Here is a 16,005-nt window from a genome sequence, read left to right as displayed (position 1 = left end):
GGGGCTGCTTTGAAACCACACAGTATCTACCTTTGCCTCTGCCTCTTATTTCTGGCTCTCATTTACTGGTCTCTTACTTCACACTATCTGTTTCTTCTTTTTTCTCTGCATTTGAGTTGAAATAAAATGTTTTTTAACCAACTTTCTCTGTACAAATTATTTTTTAAATTTGCTATTTTAAAAAATCAAGAGCAGTTAACCTCAGGGTTGGAAGCGTATGATGTGAAGGTATAAACAAAACTTTTCTGGATGGCCAATTAGTATTTAAGCATATTAAAAAAGTTAATACTGTCTGATGCAGTAATTTCATCTCAACATTGCTAGTAGTACATGGAATCTAGAATGACAGAAATCTGAACCTGAATTCTAGCTTTGCACTTCCTTGCTATATGACTAAGGCAAACTACTTAATTTTTCTCTTAATGTTCCAGTTCTTTCACCTGCAAATTGGGACCACGACAATATTACCTTCTGGATCATGAACATTAAATGAGATAATATATGAAATGAAGTCAGCAGATTGTTTGGCATTACTATTATCCTAAGAGAATACATGAACAAGTGTGTAAAGATTTATATAAAATTATGTTTGTTATAGTACTGCTTATAAGAGTAAAAAGTGATAAACAATGACTATCAAAGAATATTTGTTTTGTTTATAACCATGTATCTAGTCTCAAGATAGCTTCTGGAATATATAAGTGCTCAGTAAGTACCTGTTGAATGGACAAAAAACTGACAATCGGTTAAATAAGTTGCAGCACAATCACACAATAGAATACCATTCAGTCATTAAAAATGACATATAAGTATTTTCATTGAAAGTACATGTATAGTATATTCCATTTTATTTAAACATATGTGCTGTGATTCATGGGGTCGCAGAGTCCGACGTGACTGAGCGACTGAACTGAACTGAACTGATGTATATATTCACAGAAAAAAATCTAAATCATCAAGACATTGATATTTCCAATGCTGAGATGGTGGTAGTATGAATGTTTTTATTATCTTCTTTTTGCTTAGCTGCAATAAATTTTTTTTCCTATAAGGATTATATACTGATTTTGTAACAAAAAGCAATTTTTAATTAAAATATGTTTCAATGTACAAATAAACTGGAATCAGGGGACACACTTAGATTTGAATCTTGGGTTAATTTAGTTTTTTAGAAAAACATTGTATTAGAGTTATTCATTTATATGCCTATTTTTCCATTAGACATTGAGATCTTTAATGATACAGAAACTGTCTTCATCTTTCTAACACCTTACACAGAACCTTACACGTAATAGCGCTCAATAAATGCTTGTCAGTGATAGGCAATACACTCCCATCACAGCTCTTGGCAATGATGTCTTAACATTTTGTTATAAGAGAAAAGTCAAACTCTCTCCCAAATCCCTACCAAGATGGTGAAAGTTCCAACAATTTCAAAACTGATTCTGAAATACCTACAAGTGAAGAAGTGTCCTCTGGATTCCTCTTTCTTTGAAATGCAAATTCTGTCATAGGATCCTAATTTTTCAGTAAATAATTCAGAGATCAAACCAACTCATGGTTACAGGAGAAGGTCCAAGTTTCTAGTGTTACTTAAGTAGAAATCTATAAAGAACCTGTTGATAATATGAATCGACATCCTCCCAGCTTCCCATTTATTTACAGAAATTCAAACTGTTTTCTAAGCCCTAAACTGTACTCTCTCTAAAAAAAAAAAATTAACGAATCAGAATTCTATTATTACCAACATTCAGGCATCATCTCAGGTAGTAATAAAACTAACAGCTGCCACTAGTTAATCAAATTGCATTTTTAGCCAAAGAGCAACACTGTCTTAAATCTCATTCTTAATTATCATTGCTTGGCAAAAACCATGAAACAAAACTAAACAATTCCTTACTTTTGTATTGTTTTTTTCCCTGCTTTGGTTTACAGTATTTTTTTAGTAAGCAGAAAGCATCACACAATTTCCATTTGGTAAAAACACATTTTGGCTATCTTATAAATGACATTTATAAGCAAGGGATTTAAAAAATCATAGCTAGATTAAACTTCCTAAAATATTCCAGTCTGTGTGCTCAGACTGGAAACAAACTGAGTTCAATTCCAGCTTTGCCACTTACTAGCTCTATGACTTTGGAAAAAGTACTTATCTACTCTAAGTCTCATATGAAAAATGAGGTTGATGATAATACAAATACCTACCTCACTGGGTTGTTATGAGAATTAGACAAAAATTTAATGAATAAAACATGACTATCCCATAGAAATGAAAAGCAAGTCACAAAAGTGAATGGCTATGTAATTTTAAATGTTCTAGTAAGCGCATTAAAAAGATAAAAGAAACAGGTAAAATAAATTTTAATTGTATATTTTATTTAACCCATATAACTAAGACATTATCAACTTTAAAAATTGAGATATTTTACACTCTTTGTGTATTAAGTCTGAAATCCATTATGTATTTTATACTTGTAGCACACCTCAAACTAGACTAGCCACATTTCTAGTACTCAATAGTTACAGAGGCTACTGGTTACCTTTTTGGACCGCATGGTATAAAGGATGGTGTCTAACACACAGTATATGTTAAATAAATTTTAACTTTTTAGTGTTATCATAATCGCCTTAGGAGTTGCTATAGGTCAGTGTTTCTCACATCATGTGCTCATAACACCAGCTTATAACTGGTGGTTCCAGGGCATGTCACTAAATAGCACTGAAATATATAACGAGAAAACTACTTCTGCAGCCATGGACTGCAGCCCAGCAGGCTCCTCTGTCCATGGGATTTCCCAGGCGAAAATACTGGAGTGGATTGCCATTTCCTACTCCAGAGGATCTTTCCGTCCCAAAGATAGAAGCTGCATTTCCTGCAGTGCAAGTGGAGTCTTTACCAATTGAGCCACCAGGGAAGCCTCATGTACTGCTTTCCAGAAAAGTTATTGATTTACATTTCTACTAGCAATATTTGAGACTGTCTCACTGTACATTTATCTTGAGAAAATATTCAGAGGTAGGACAAGGATTTATGGATATACATGATGCTTATTGCAATATTTATATCAAGCAAAAAACTATAAACAATCTAAATGTTGAACAGTAATAGTTAAACAGAGATACACTCTTAAAATTGAAACTGTAGAGCTATTTGGATCATTTAAAATAATTTTAATAATATGGAATAATTAAAAGTACAATTAAAAATAAGCAAAACAAGTCAAAACTTTAAAGACAATGAATGTAACGTGATCCTAAAACTCAAAAACTTTCAAGTAAAGGAAAAAACATCAGGAGGGGCTTCCCTGGTGGTCTAGTGGTTAGGAATCCGCCTGCCAATGCAGGGGACTTTGGCCCAAGAGGACCCCACATGCCGCGGGGCAACTAAGTCCACATGCCAGAACTACTGAGCTAGTAGGGCCCGCAAGTAACTACTGAGTCCACGGGCCACAGCTACTGAAGCCTGCGTGCTAGAAGCCTGCAACAAGAGAAGCCACAGATGAGAAGCCCAAGCAACACAACGAAGAGGAGCCCCGACTCTTGCCAACAACAGGTAGCCTGCGCACAGCAATGAAGACCAGCACAGCCAAAAATAAAATAAATAAAAATAAATCTTGAAATAAATTAGGAGAAAATATACCAAAATATTAACGGTGGTTAGCTCTGAGTTGTGTAATAGTATGAATGATTTTGACTTTTATACTTAATTTTTATATTACAATGAGCATGAATTACTTGGCGGGGAAGCCTATTTTTCTTTATCCGTCTTTGCTAGTTAGAAAAATAACTGAAAAATGAAACAATTATTGTGCAGGCTTATAGTTAATGAGGGTTTAGTTGGATCCAGTAGAGTTATAGAGAACCTACTATGTGTAATCATTATTATTGGTTTGAAAGGGAATCTGGCGGTAAGAGGATGGTTGATCTAGTGTTACATTTCCCCCTTGTCAAAAGTCTAAAGAAAGTACTGAACTGATGAACAGCATTGTGGAAGACTTCACACATAGTTCAGGGGCTCAGGTAATGTTGACAGCAGTACTGACTAACACATTCACCTCACCTCCCTTTTCTCCTTCACTTCTACCCTGTACTCTGTCTGAGAAGACAGAGGGATTTCATCTATTGGGAGATAATTCTATCCATTCTGATCTGGTTCTTGACCTCTCGGCTCACACAGCTAACCTAGCGTGTCAACTGCTTTCAGCAAGGATCCAGAACTCCTTAACACTGATTGACTTGTGAAGTCATCAAGCAAGCCAGCTCAAAACCCAAATCAAGATGCTTATTTATTTGCAAGGTAGGATCACATGCTTTGGAAACACAACTAGAATAATGGCAGCCTATTGTGGTGGTGGTTTAGTCGTTTAGTTGTGTCTGATTCTTTGTGACCCCATGGACTGTAACTTTCCAGGCTCCTCTGTCCATGGGATTTCCCAGGCTAGAATATTGGAGTAGGTTGCTATTTCCTCCTCCGGGGGATCTTCCTGACCCAGGGATTGAACCTGGGTCTCCTACATTGCAGGTGGACTCCTGCATTGCAGGCGGATTCTTTACTGAGCCACCAGGGAAGCCCCCAGTCTATTGTAGGTGAATACATTGGTATACCCATTGGTATAGTTCATATATGGGCTTCCCTGGTGGCTAAGAACAGTAAAGAATCTGCCTGCAGTGCAGCGGACCCACAGGTTTGATCCCTGGGTCAGGAAAATCCCCTGGAGAAGGGAACGGCTACCCACTTGCCTAGTACTCTTGCCTAGAAAATTCCATGGACTGAGGAGCCTGGCGAGCTATAGTCCATGAAGTTGCAAAGAGTCAGACACGACTGAGCAACTGACACTTCCACTTTCACACAGCTCGTTTATATAGTTCATTTAGTTTACTTCCCAGGTGGCACTAGTGGTAAAGCATCCATGAGACATAAGAGACACGGGTTCAATCCCTGGGTCGGGAAGATCCCCTGCAGTAGGAAATGGCAACCCACTTCAGTATTCTTGTCTGAAAAATTCCATAGACAGAGCAGCCTGGCAGGCTACAGTCCGTAGAGTCACAAAGAGCTGGACGTGACTGAGAGTGCATGCACACACACACACACACACTTAGCATGCATAGTTCATTTATACATGTCTAGAAAACTTGCATTTTATAATAACCCCTGTTCATTCTGAACATTTTAAGATAAATAATACTTCTCTTAATTCATTTTCGCTTTGATCGCCATGGTGACTCTGTTAAAATATAAGTCAGATGTCTTGATTCTGCTCAAAACTTTACAATGCACACAAAAACTTGTACAGAAATGCTTATAGCAACCTTATCATAACAGCCAAAAGGTGGACTCAACTCAAATGTCCACCTCTGACAAACAGGTAAAGAAAATATGGTATTTCATTTTACACAATGAAATACTATTCATCCGTCAAAAGTAAAGACAGCTATAACACAGATGAACCTTGAAAACATTATACTAAGTAAAAGAAGCCACTAACAAAAAATTATACGTTACATGCTTCCATTTAGATGAAATGTCCAGAACAAGGAAATCGATAAGAGACAGAAAGTAGATTAGTGGTTGCTTAAGGCTGGATGATTCTTTCTGAGGTGATGAAAATGTTCTAAAATTGACTGTGGTTGTGTTTGCACATGTCTCTCAATACACCAAAAACCGCTGAATTGTATACTTTAAAGGGGGTGAACTGTACAGTATATGAATTTTATCTCCATAAACCTGTTAGAAACCAAAACCCCAATGTCCTACGATGTTCTCTGACTCACAGTAAAAACCAGCCCTCAAAATAGTCTACAAGGCCCTCCATGATTGGGCCCCCAATACCTCTCTGATTGCACCCCAGACCCCAGTCTCCTTGAATACACTGCAAGATCCTGCCTTAGGACCACAGCCCTGCTGTCCTGAGATGCTCTCCCCCACATCTGTTTGGCTCATTCCCTCACTTCCTCCAAGTCTCTGCTCAGACCTCTTCTTCATGAGGCCTTTCCTGATACACTGAGTAGTGTGGCTGGTCCCTACTGCCTCCACACACTACAGATTTCCCTTCACTTTGCTCTACTTTTTTTTCCCCATAGAATTTATCATCTTCTAATTGACTATAAAGAATACTTAAATTTATTAAGTTATTATTTATTTGTCTCTGCATTAAAATGTAAGCTTCATAAGGATTAGGATCTTTGCTTTTATTCACAGAAGCATTCCAATATTCAGTAAATTCAGCTGTCCTCATTTGTTCAATAAATGTTTATCTATTCTAGAACTTATAACTAGGCCAAAATGACTTCTCACTGTTTCACGCAGACTTTGGTGGAAGTATCTGTGGTAATACAGAACAACTCATGTCATATATAATGCCGGAAGTTGAAATTTGAATTCTTCCCCCCCAACTGAGGATCTATTAGGCCAGTATGACTAATGAGATAAATGAAGAGGGAGGGAGTAAAGGCAGGGGGGAAGTAGTTTTATAGGAAGGGCAAACACTGGGACAGGAGATGAGAGCCTACACACTACAAAACTGCATGGACCCCAGAGGCAGAAAAGACTTACTGCTTAGGGCAGGCACTTGCACGACATGTTCAGGTTACTGTTTAATCCATTTACCTGGATCCTTTTTCAGGGCAGGTTCTCTGCTTTCAAAAAGGCATTAAAATTATGCCCTTAAAGAAGTCCCTGTGATTGGTTACTATCTTTCATTTCTTTGTATTTAATTATGTATCAAGGAGAAGGGAAAGCAATATAAAATTCATATTAAACTTCATATGGCTATAGAGAGAAGAAAGTATCCACTACCTCCCTTCATTTGGAAGGCAGTTTTATTAAGAATGTTGCTAAGGAGATAATTAGCTTCTGCAAAGTTCCTTGGTGTCTTAGCAGCAAATACACACCATCTATTTTAAATAGTGTTTAAATCTAAACAAAGATAATTACAATTACACCTAATCAGAGCAGGTCCTATAGAAATAAGTCATATAACTACAAAAGGCCTGTAGAACTCTGCTTCATTGTGACCAGTGTTTGAATCGTTGAAAAAATGTCATAAAAGAACTGCTTTAAAGAATTAAGGTATTACTACTTAAGAGAGAGCAGCTTAAAGCAGAACTCTGAAAAGCAAGTTGAATTTCAGATTCAACAAATATATATTTTCTTATAAAAATCTAAGGGACATATATCTTCAGGTAACTTCTGACTTAAAACTTGGCTTACTTATCAGTTCAGTTCAGTTCAGTCGCTCAGTCGTGTCCGACTCTCCGCGACCCCATGAATCACAGCACGCCAGGCCTCCCTGTCCATCACCAACTCCCGGAGTTCACTCAAACTCATGTCCACAGAGTCGGTGATGCCATCCAGCCATCTCATTCTCTGTCGTCCCCTTCTCCTCCCGCCCCCAACCTTTCCTAACATCAGAGTCTTTTCCAGTGAGTCAACTCGTCGCATGAGGTGGCCAAAGTACTGCAGTTTCAGCTTTAGCATCAGTCCTTCCCAGGATTGATCTCCTTTAGAATGGACTGGTTGGATCTCCTTGCAGTCCAAGGGACTCTCAAGAGTCTTCTCCAGCACCACAGTTCAACAGCATCAATTCTTTGGCGATCAGCTTTCTTCACAGTCCAACTCTCACATCCATACATGACCACGGGAAAAACCATAGCCTTGACTAGACGGACCTTGGTTGGCAAAGTAATGTTTCTGCTTTTTAATATACTATCAAGGTTGGTCATAACTTTCCTTCCAAGGAGTAAGCGTCTTTTAATTTCATGGCTGCAATCAGCATCTGCAGTGATTCTGGAGCCCAAAAAATAAAGTCTGACACTGTTTCCACTGTTTTTCCATCTATTTCCCATACATGGTCCCTATTCTTTCATCAAAGTTACAATGAGTTCTGGAAGTACTTCAGAGAGGGAACGAAAAAATTTTTTTGCTTTTTATTTTGTTTAACATTAAGATTTTGTTTCAAAACAAAAGTAAAGGTAATGTCAATGTATTTTATAAATAGAAGGTATCCCAGGATAAAGACTATTAAAGTTGCTACATGAAAGGTACAGATAATTTTCCAGGATGCAAGAGATCAGTTTTGACCCATCTACCTATTACATTAATATCTTGCTCCAAATCATAAACTAGTAAGTGGTAGTGTTGGGAGCTGACTGTAAAATAAATCAGATTTTATTTAATACACCAGGAAAATCAAGTGACCTGTATCCCAGAAATACCCTGCAACAGGCATTTCCCACTCGGGAAGGATAACAGATTTTATATCAGCCGATAACACTCCGAGCTACAAGATATGATTTTACTTTTTTTCCAGCCACACCTCTCGTGGCTTGCAGGATCTTACGTTCCCCAACCAAGGCTTAAACCTGGGCCATGGCAGTGAAAGCAGTGAGTCCTAACCACTGCACTGCCAGGGAATTCTCAAGGTATGATTTCTGTTTATTGCAATGCTTACCAATCCAGATCTTCATGGGGCATACCATATTTTACATAATTCTAAGTATAAAACGAGGGCACTCATCATGACATATCTAAAAGCATACTGTTTCCCGGTCGCCATAATCTCTTAAAATAATACTTTTGTGAGGGAGAGCTGTGTCTTTATCAGCTATTCCTTTGGACTTTTTCTTAAGAAATAATCCATGTATTACATAGGAAATTGTACAGACGCCCACAAAAATAAAACCCTATCAATTCACAAAAACATATCATTCAACTTCTCCCCCCATATATTACTGCTGCTCACAGCCCTACTGTATTGAGGTATAAAGCTGATTTTTAAAAAATATTAACCTTCCCATTTACTGAGAGTCTGGGATTTCAATATGTATAAAGAGTTGTGAACTCTTAATTACTTGATAGTCTAGTAATACCCAGGGTAGTCCACAATCATCATGAAAAATGAGTCTTTCCTCTAAAAGCTGAAACTGTTGCTTTCAATTACTTAAGTCTTTACAATAACTGGTCTCTCAAATACAAATTTCACTATCTTCTTACTGATAGTGAAAAATTTCACTAGTTACTTATTGCTAGAGGCTATATATTTATGAAAGTAAATGATAAAAACCAGTTTTTGGGACATTTATGTATTGCAAATATTAATTTTTTTCCAGGTTGGTAATTACCATAGCAACTCCCTCTTTCTAAAAGTTTCATTGATCAGGGGACAGTGAACAATACTGTCCAAGATTTTATTGGACCTTCTATTGCTAAGGATATCTGCTCAATTGTAATTCGGTATACTGCTTAACATATTAATAGGTCAGACAAAGAAATATTGAGCTGGTAAGTTGGAAGAATCTAGTCTATAGCTTTCACAAAGCTGCTTTACTTTCTTTTATTTTTCTGCCTTTCTTACTTTTACATTAACCATTATTTTCTCAGGACCTGGGACACTAATTTAAGGAAAAACCTAGATATTTAGGGTCTCCCTCCCATTTTTAATAAAATATAGTTTTATTCACAGTACAATTAATTAGCCAAACATACCTGAAAATATATGCATTTTTGTTTATATGTAATATGACTTGATTACAAAGAAATGTGTAAAAATCTTTGCTAATCTATTTTCCCCTCTAAATCCAAAGTATATTTTAAAGCGAAAGTGAAAGTTGCTCAGTTGTGTCTGACTCTTTGCAACCACATGGACTGTCCATGGAATTCTCCAGGCCAGAATACTGGAGCAGGTAGCCTTTCCCTTTTCCACGGTATCTTCCCAACCCAGGGATCGAACCCAGGTATCCCACATTGCAGGCAGATTCTTTACCAACTGACCTATCAGGGAAGCCCCCTTTTTAAGTTGAAATACAGGTAATTAGTTTTAAAGGTCTAATATTTCAAGTTAAAGAGAAGATGCTATAGTCCTTAGGTATGGGTCATGAGGCTACAAACACTCAATGGGAAATATTAACTCTCAGAAAGGTCACTTAAGAGTCAACCTTTTCAGATTCTGATAGTAAAGCCTGTTTAAAAGCCAATAATCATATATACAAACATGAGAGAACTCATTCAGGTTAAGAAAATAAAATCCTATATGTCTATCTAGTAATAAAACATTTTAAACCCTAAATTATCAAATATTATTTAGAAAAATAATACATTGTCAGGCTTTCAAGTAATATCTATGAAGGAAATGAAGAGTGACCAAAAGCATGGACTCTGGCTCCCAGAACTGGCTCTCTTTGTAACCATGTTTACCTGGGCAAGTTATTTAATCTTTCTGCCTCAGTTTCCATATGCAGAGTGCTGAAAATAATAGTATATACCTTATTGAGGATGAAATGACTTAATACATGTAAAGTACTTAGTAAAGTGCCTAACACATAGTAGATGTTCAATAAATATTTACTACGATTGTTATTTTTATTAGCAGTAGCAGGAACAATAGGCTTCCCAGGTGGTTCAGTGGTATAGAATTCACCCGCCAAGCAGATCATCAAGGTTTGATCCCTGGCTCAGGAAGATCCCCTGGAGGAGGAAATGGCAGCCCACCCAGTACTCTTGCCTGGGAAATTCTATGGATAAAGGAGTCTGGTGGGCTCTAGTCCATGGGGTCACCACCACCAGTAGGAACAATGGGAAAAAACTGAATAAAATAGTTGTGATATTTTGTGTCACTCAGTGCTCAAAAATATTCAGTGGTACCCCACAGGCTACTGAATTAGATACAAAATACTCAGTTTGACATTTTAGAATGCATGGCTAAGCTTCCAAATATCACCTAACAGTTTTCAAATTAGAGTAAACTTCATGTAATGTTACTACCAATCAAAACTTTTCTAAGATCACAACCACACTTATACTTCCATTTCTGAAATGAAGGCCAACTAGATAGGTGGAATTAAATAAAGCATATAGAAATGCTGGATAAAAAAATGACAAACATACTAACGCATATATATGGAATTTAGAAAGATGCAAATGATAACCCTGTATACGAGACAGCAAAAGAGACACAGATGTATAGATCAGTCTTTGGGACTCTGTGGGAAAGGGTGAGGGTGGGATGATTTGGGAGAATGGCATTGAAACACGTATGTTGTCATATGTGAAATGAATCACTAGTTCAGGGTCAATGCATGTTATAGGATACTCGGGGCTGGCATGCGGGGATGACCCAGAGGGAGGATAAAGGGAGGAGGGAGGTGGGAGGGGGGTTCAGGAGGGGGAACTTATGTAAACCCGGGGCGAATTCATGTCAATGTATGGCAAAACCAACCAATATAATATTGTAAAATAATTTGCCTCCAATAAAAAATAAATTAATTACCAAAAAATAAATAAATAAATAAAATTACAAAATTAGACTGGTAAAAAAAAAAATGACAAACATACTTTTAAATGAATAGCTAAACCTCTTAAGAAATTAAGGGAAACTCTTAAGTCATCACAAAAAGGGAACCAAAACTTAGGTTGGCAAGTATAAACCAATGCTTTTGACTACCTGGTAAGTATATGGCCATGTGTATAAACAAGGGCACTGTATTTTAACAGCCACAAAGGATCAGGATCCAGGGTTTAGGACTCAGTAAGAAAGGGAATTAGAATTAAAACTCTTGAGTAATTGAGAGGCCCTTGTTGAAAAGAAGGAATAGAAAAACAAAAATCTGCACAGGAAGATCACAAGGAAGCTTAAACAGGTATCGGTTCTGCATGGTTCAGAAATTCTTCAGGACAGGCTAAATTTAAAAAGTTCTGAATTGATAATACTCTTTGGGTACCTGGCCTAAATGAAAGAAAAACTATGCAGAAGAGATATATCTTCAACTTAGGCCCCTCATAAGTCCCATGAGTCTTCTCTAAGATAACTCATAATCCAAAATTACAAAACACATGCAGATATGAGTCATCATGAGTTAATAGCATCAGGCACAATAGCAGAATTAGATCTCCAAGGACTTCAGATAACAGAATTAATGTAGTTAAAGAAAAATCTGAAAAGGATTTGAAAACATGAGAAAAGAAGAAATTAACAAAAAATCAGGCAAATTGGAAAAAAGCAGCAAATAGAACTTACAGGCTTAAACACAGATTAGACATGGCTGAAGAGAGAATTACTGAATAAGTATTAATATGAAAAAAATTACACAGAAGACAACACAGAGAGATAACAGGTAGATAATATAAATAAGAGGTTAAGAAACAAGAAAAAATAGATAAATGCCTAACATATAACTAACAGGGATTCCAGAAAGAGGGAATAGAGGAAGTAGAAAAAACGCAGTATTTAAAGAAATAATGACTGGAAAATTTCCAGAAATTTTGAAATGCCAAACATATATTTTCATACCAACTAAAATAAATAAAAATAAATTCACATTTAGATATATGATACCAAAACAAGAACATCAAAGACAAAAAGATAATCTTAAAAAGAGCCAAAGAAGAAAATATTGCCTCCAGATGAGACACAATTACAGATGTTGAGAGGAGACTTCCTAACAGCAACAACTAAAAATAGTGTTTCGTGGTCATCTTCTTTTTTAAAATTTTTCATTTTGGCCACCCCACACAGCATGTGGGATCTTAGTTTCCCAGAGATGGGACCCATACCCCACTGCAGTGGCAGTGCAGAGTCTTAACCACTGGACTATCAGGGAAGTCCCTGTATTCTGGGACTGTCTTCTAATTTCTAAGTGCTGGGAAAAGAAAAAAACAAACAAACAACTATTAACCTGAAATTCTAAACTTGGCTAAACTAAGATATTTTTAGACAAAAACATCAAGTTGACCATGACCTGAAAGAACTAGTATAAGATGTTTTTAGTAAGAAGAAAATTGGAAAAGAAGGACCAGGATGAAGAGTGAGGAGAGGTAAAGATGTGGAAAAAATACTGAAAATAATAATTCATTTGGGGATTATAAAAAAAAGTGGAACAAAAATGCTGGACAAATGTAGTTTGTAAGCTGAAGGGGATTAGACATTTGTCTAAGGATCTTTGTGAGAAAAGTAGAACTGATTAATTTTAACCATTCTTATTCATTCAGCAAGTATCTTTTATGGACAGGTAGAACTATAATAACAGAAGTCATAAGAGCTATTATTTTAAATGGAGTTGTGCAAAGATGGAGACGTGAGGCATAAGGAGGGGTTCCAGAGGTGCTGATAACATTCTGTTATTTGATCCATGTGGTGGTTACACGGATGTACTCACTTTGTGTTATTTCACTGAGTTGTCCGCTTATCATTTGTATACTTTTCTGTATGTAATTACATATGTATGCACATGTAATATTTCAGCAAATTTTATAAAAATAAGCTCTACTACACAGTTTACACCAAAATAAAACTTTGATAGATTATAAATATATAACTTTAAATACAAGTCCTAAAAGTCATGGGGATAGAGGTTAGTATTTATATAATCTTGACTGGGAAAGAACTTTCTAAGCATGACATCAAAGGCAAAAATCATTGGTAACTCTGACTACATAAAAGTTAAAAAAAGAAAAGTTTTATACAACAAAACAAAAATACCAAATAGAGGAAAATATATTTTGCAAAATATATAACAAAAAAATGGTCGCTATCCTTTATATAAGTGACAAAGAACATGAATTGGAAATTCACGAAAAGAAATACATAAATGGCCAGTGAGCTCTGGAAATCGACAAAGAGGTTAACTAATTTGCATAAATTCACAAAAATGGTAGGGGGGAAAAATTCGAATCCAGTCTATCTTATCTTTCAAGTAATATTTGTTTAATGAATTATATATTTAGAACTATAAGAAGTTTTTACCATAGACTACAAAAGGCAGGTTATAAAACAGAAAGTGCAATGAGGCAAATAATACAAAGTGAAAAAGTACACAAACACCTCTAATGCCTTCCTGTGTATCTATGTATACATGGCTCAGCATGGATCTCAGGGCTCTCAATCATTAAATTTACTATCATGCCATCGATCTCTAGTTTGCTCCTCATCCTCGGTCCTTCCTACCTTTAGCTTCCAAATTAATCTTCCTAAAATACTGTGACCTTCTTGTAACTGTACTGCTTGAAAACTTTCAATGATTCCTCATTTTCTACATAAGAAAGCAGAAAAAAAATTCTTCAGCATGGAATTCAAGGCCTTCCACAATTATGGCATTCAGTTAACCTTTTCACTTATTACATACATTCCAGCTAGTATTGACTACTTGCTGTTCTTTTTCTACGTATGTTATCTATAGCTTTCTGTTAACTTGTTCATGTGGTTAAATCTGCTTAGAATGTGCTCTCCCACCTTATGTCCATTTTTTTTTTTTATCCAAGGCTCAGTTTACACACTACTGTCTCTATGAAACTAGTTTTTTTTAGCCACTCAGAATCCATGGCTCTTTTACCTCTCTCTCCAGGCACTTATTTTCTTATTTTTTGTGTTCTATCTTTATCTTACTCATTTTCGTATTCAGTTTGGTCAGCACTGACCTTACTTTTCCTACATAAAAGGAATCTAAGTCTTCCTCTCTGGGAAAGGGGAAAGAATTACAGGACTGAATGTTTTCCCTTACCTTTTCGTGTTGTGCACAGTGGTTCCTCCTAGGACAATCCTCACTCCAGGAGTGGTACGGTTCAGGTTATAAACTGTTAGAGCCTCTTCGTAGGTGGCTCCTCCAATGATAAACACAATGATATCCTGAGGTCTGCAATAATAAAGAAAGTTAGTTTTACAGGATAAGGGGGAAAAAAGGCAAAGATTTGCTGTACGATTATACACACGGTTTTAATTTCTGAATCTTTCTTTTTTGGTAAGGGAAGCAGAATTAAAGCAGAATAGAATAAAAGGTTTAAAAAAAGTTTTAATTATCTCAAATTGGCAGGAAACAGAGCAGGAAATGCTGAATAGTGATTTGCTTTCTGTTTATGAGCGGATGTCTTATAATTTCTGTGCTGTGGATTTCAGAATAGCACAATAGTGTTTGCTAGAACCAAATGTAGAAATATTCTTTTATATTCAAGAGGCTGAAGAGTAACTCAGTGTGATAAGATATCAATATAACAGTAATTTATGCTTACCCATCTCCTTTCATATAAGCCCTTTGTCAAATACTTAGTACAGTGTCATTACAATGGCTTCTATCCAAGGACCTCAAAGTATTTTGGAAAGTACTGGTATATTTGGATGTCCCCATAACATGGCAACTAGAAACATTTAGTATTTTGAGTGCAAAAAAAGAATGGGACACATAAATTAATTCTAGAATCCCACCTCTTCTTAAAATCTTTGTTCCTCAATCCTTTGACAAACCAAGAAAAAGAAACCATGGAAACAAACAAAGAACTCGTGGGTGTAGTTTTGATATTGGACATTCTGACACATCATCTCAGTCACTAGCCACATTTAGGTCATACTGCGTTGTTTCACTGTTTCAATTGTTATCAAAATGGCTTCATAACAAAAGTGATTAGTCCTCCTATTAGGTCCTTCCATAGATATTAACAAGAAGGAGATCACACTATTTTCAAAATTATCAAAGTTTGCTCTTTTCTCATGTCATCAAGAGAAAATAAAATTATTTAATCTTAGTAGGCAAGTAACTTTGTTAAATCACTTACTTGACATTACTTAAAATTACATCAAGTAGAAGCATCCATTTTGGAGGTTGCTGCTGCTGCTGCTGCTAAGTCACTTCAGTCGTGTCCGACTCTGTGTGACCCCATAGACGGAAGCCCATCAGGCTGCTCCGTCCCTGGGATTCTCCAGGCAAGAACACTGGAGTGGGTTGCCATTTCCTTCTCCAATGTGTGAAAGTGAAGTCGCTCAGTCGTGTCCGACTCCTAGCGACCCCATGGACTGCAGCCCATCAGACTCCTCCATCCATGGGATTCTCCAGGCAAGAGTACTGGAGTGGCTTGCCATTGAGGTTACAGCACAAAATTAAATAGAAACATCTTTAGTCAAAGGATGTGCATGCTTATGTATAAATCATGAAAAAAAAGCTCCCCAAAGCCTCAACAACCCTACATTGGCCTTTCTGTTTGTCTCTCTGTCTTATTCTAAAACATTTTGAAGGAATCACTAACCA

At 36.5% G+C, this 16,005-nt stretch overlaps 1 protein-coding gene across 2 annotated transcripts in view; it reads right to left on the bottom strand.

Annotated features, from left to right (window-relative positions):
• The window catches only part of VPS45 (vacuolar protein sorting 45 homolog), a 64,261-nt gene that overhangs the window by 10,536 nt on the left and 37,720 nt on the right, over positions 1 to 16,005 (bottom strand). The window contains exons 14-15 of one of the 2 annotated variants that reach the window (XM_055401967.2): positions 14,491 to 14,622; positions 12,185 to 14,022 (exon numbers count right to left, since the gene is read on the bottom strand). In XM_055401967.2, the coding sequence (XP_055257942.1) occupies positions 14,016 to 14,022; positions 14,491 to 14,622 (139 nt within the window). In that variant the 3' untranslated portion in view covers positions 12,185 to 14,015. Of the gene's footprint in view, positions 1 to 12,184; positions 14,023 to 14,490; positions 14,623 to 16,005 lie in introns of those variants that run through there. The other variant, XM_055401966.2, reaches the window with a different exon arrangement.

The sequence above is a fragment of the Moschus berezovskii genome, chromosome 4 (genome assembly GCF_049115385.1).
Source record: "Moschus berezovskii isolate FMDL1 chromosome 4, NW_MosBer_1.0, whole genome shotgun sequence".
In the NCBI taxonomy this organism is placed as follows: Eukaryota; Metazoa; Chordata; class Mammalia; order Artiodactyla; family Moschidae; genus Moschus; species Moschus berezovskii.
The sequence above is the reverse complement of the archived record's forward strand: the minus strand, read 5'-3'. Positions and strand labels throughout refer to the sequence as shown.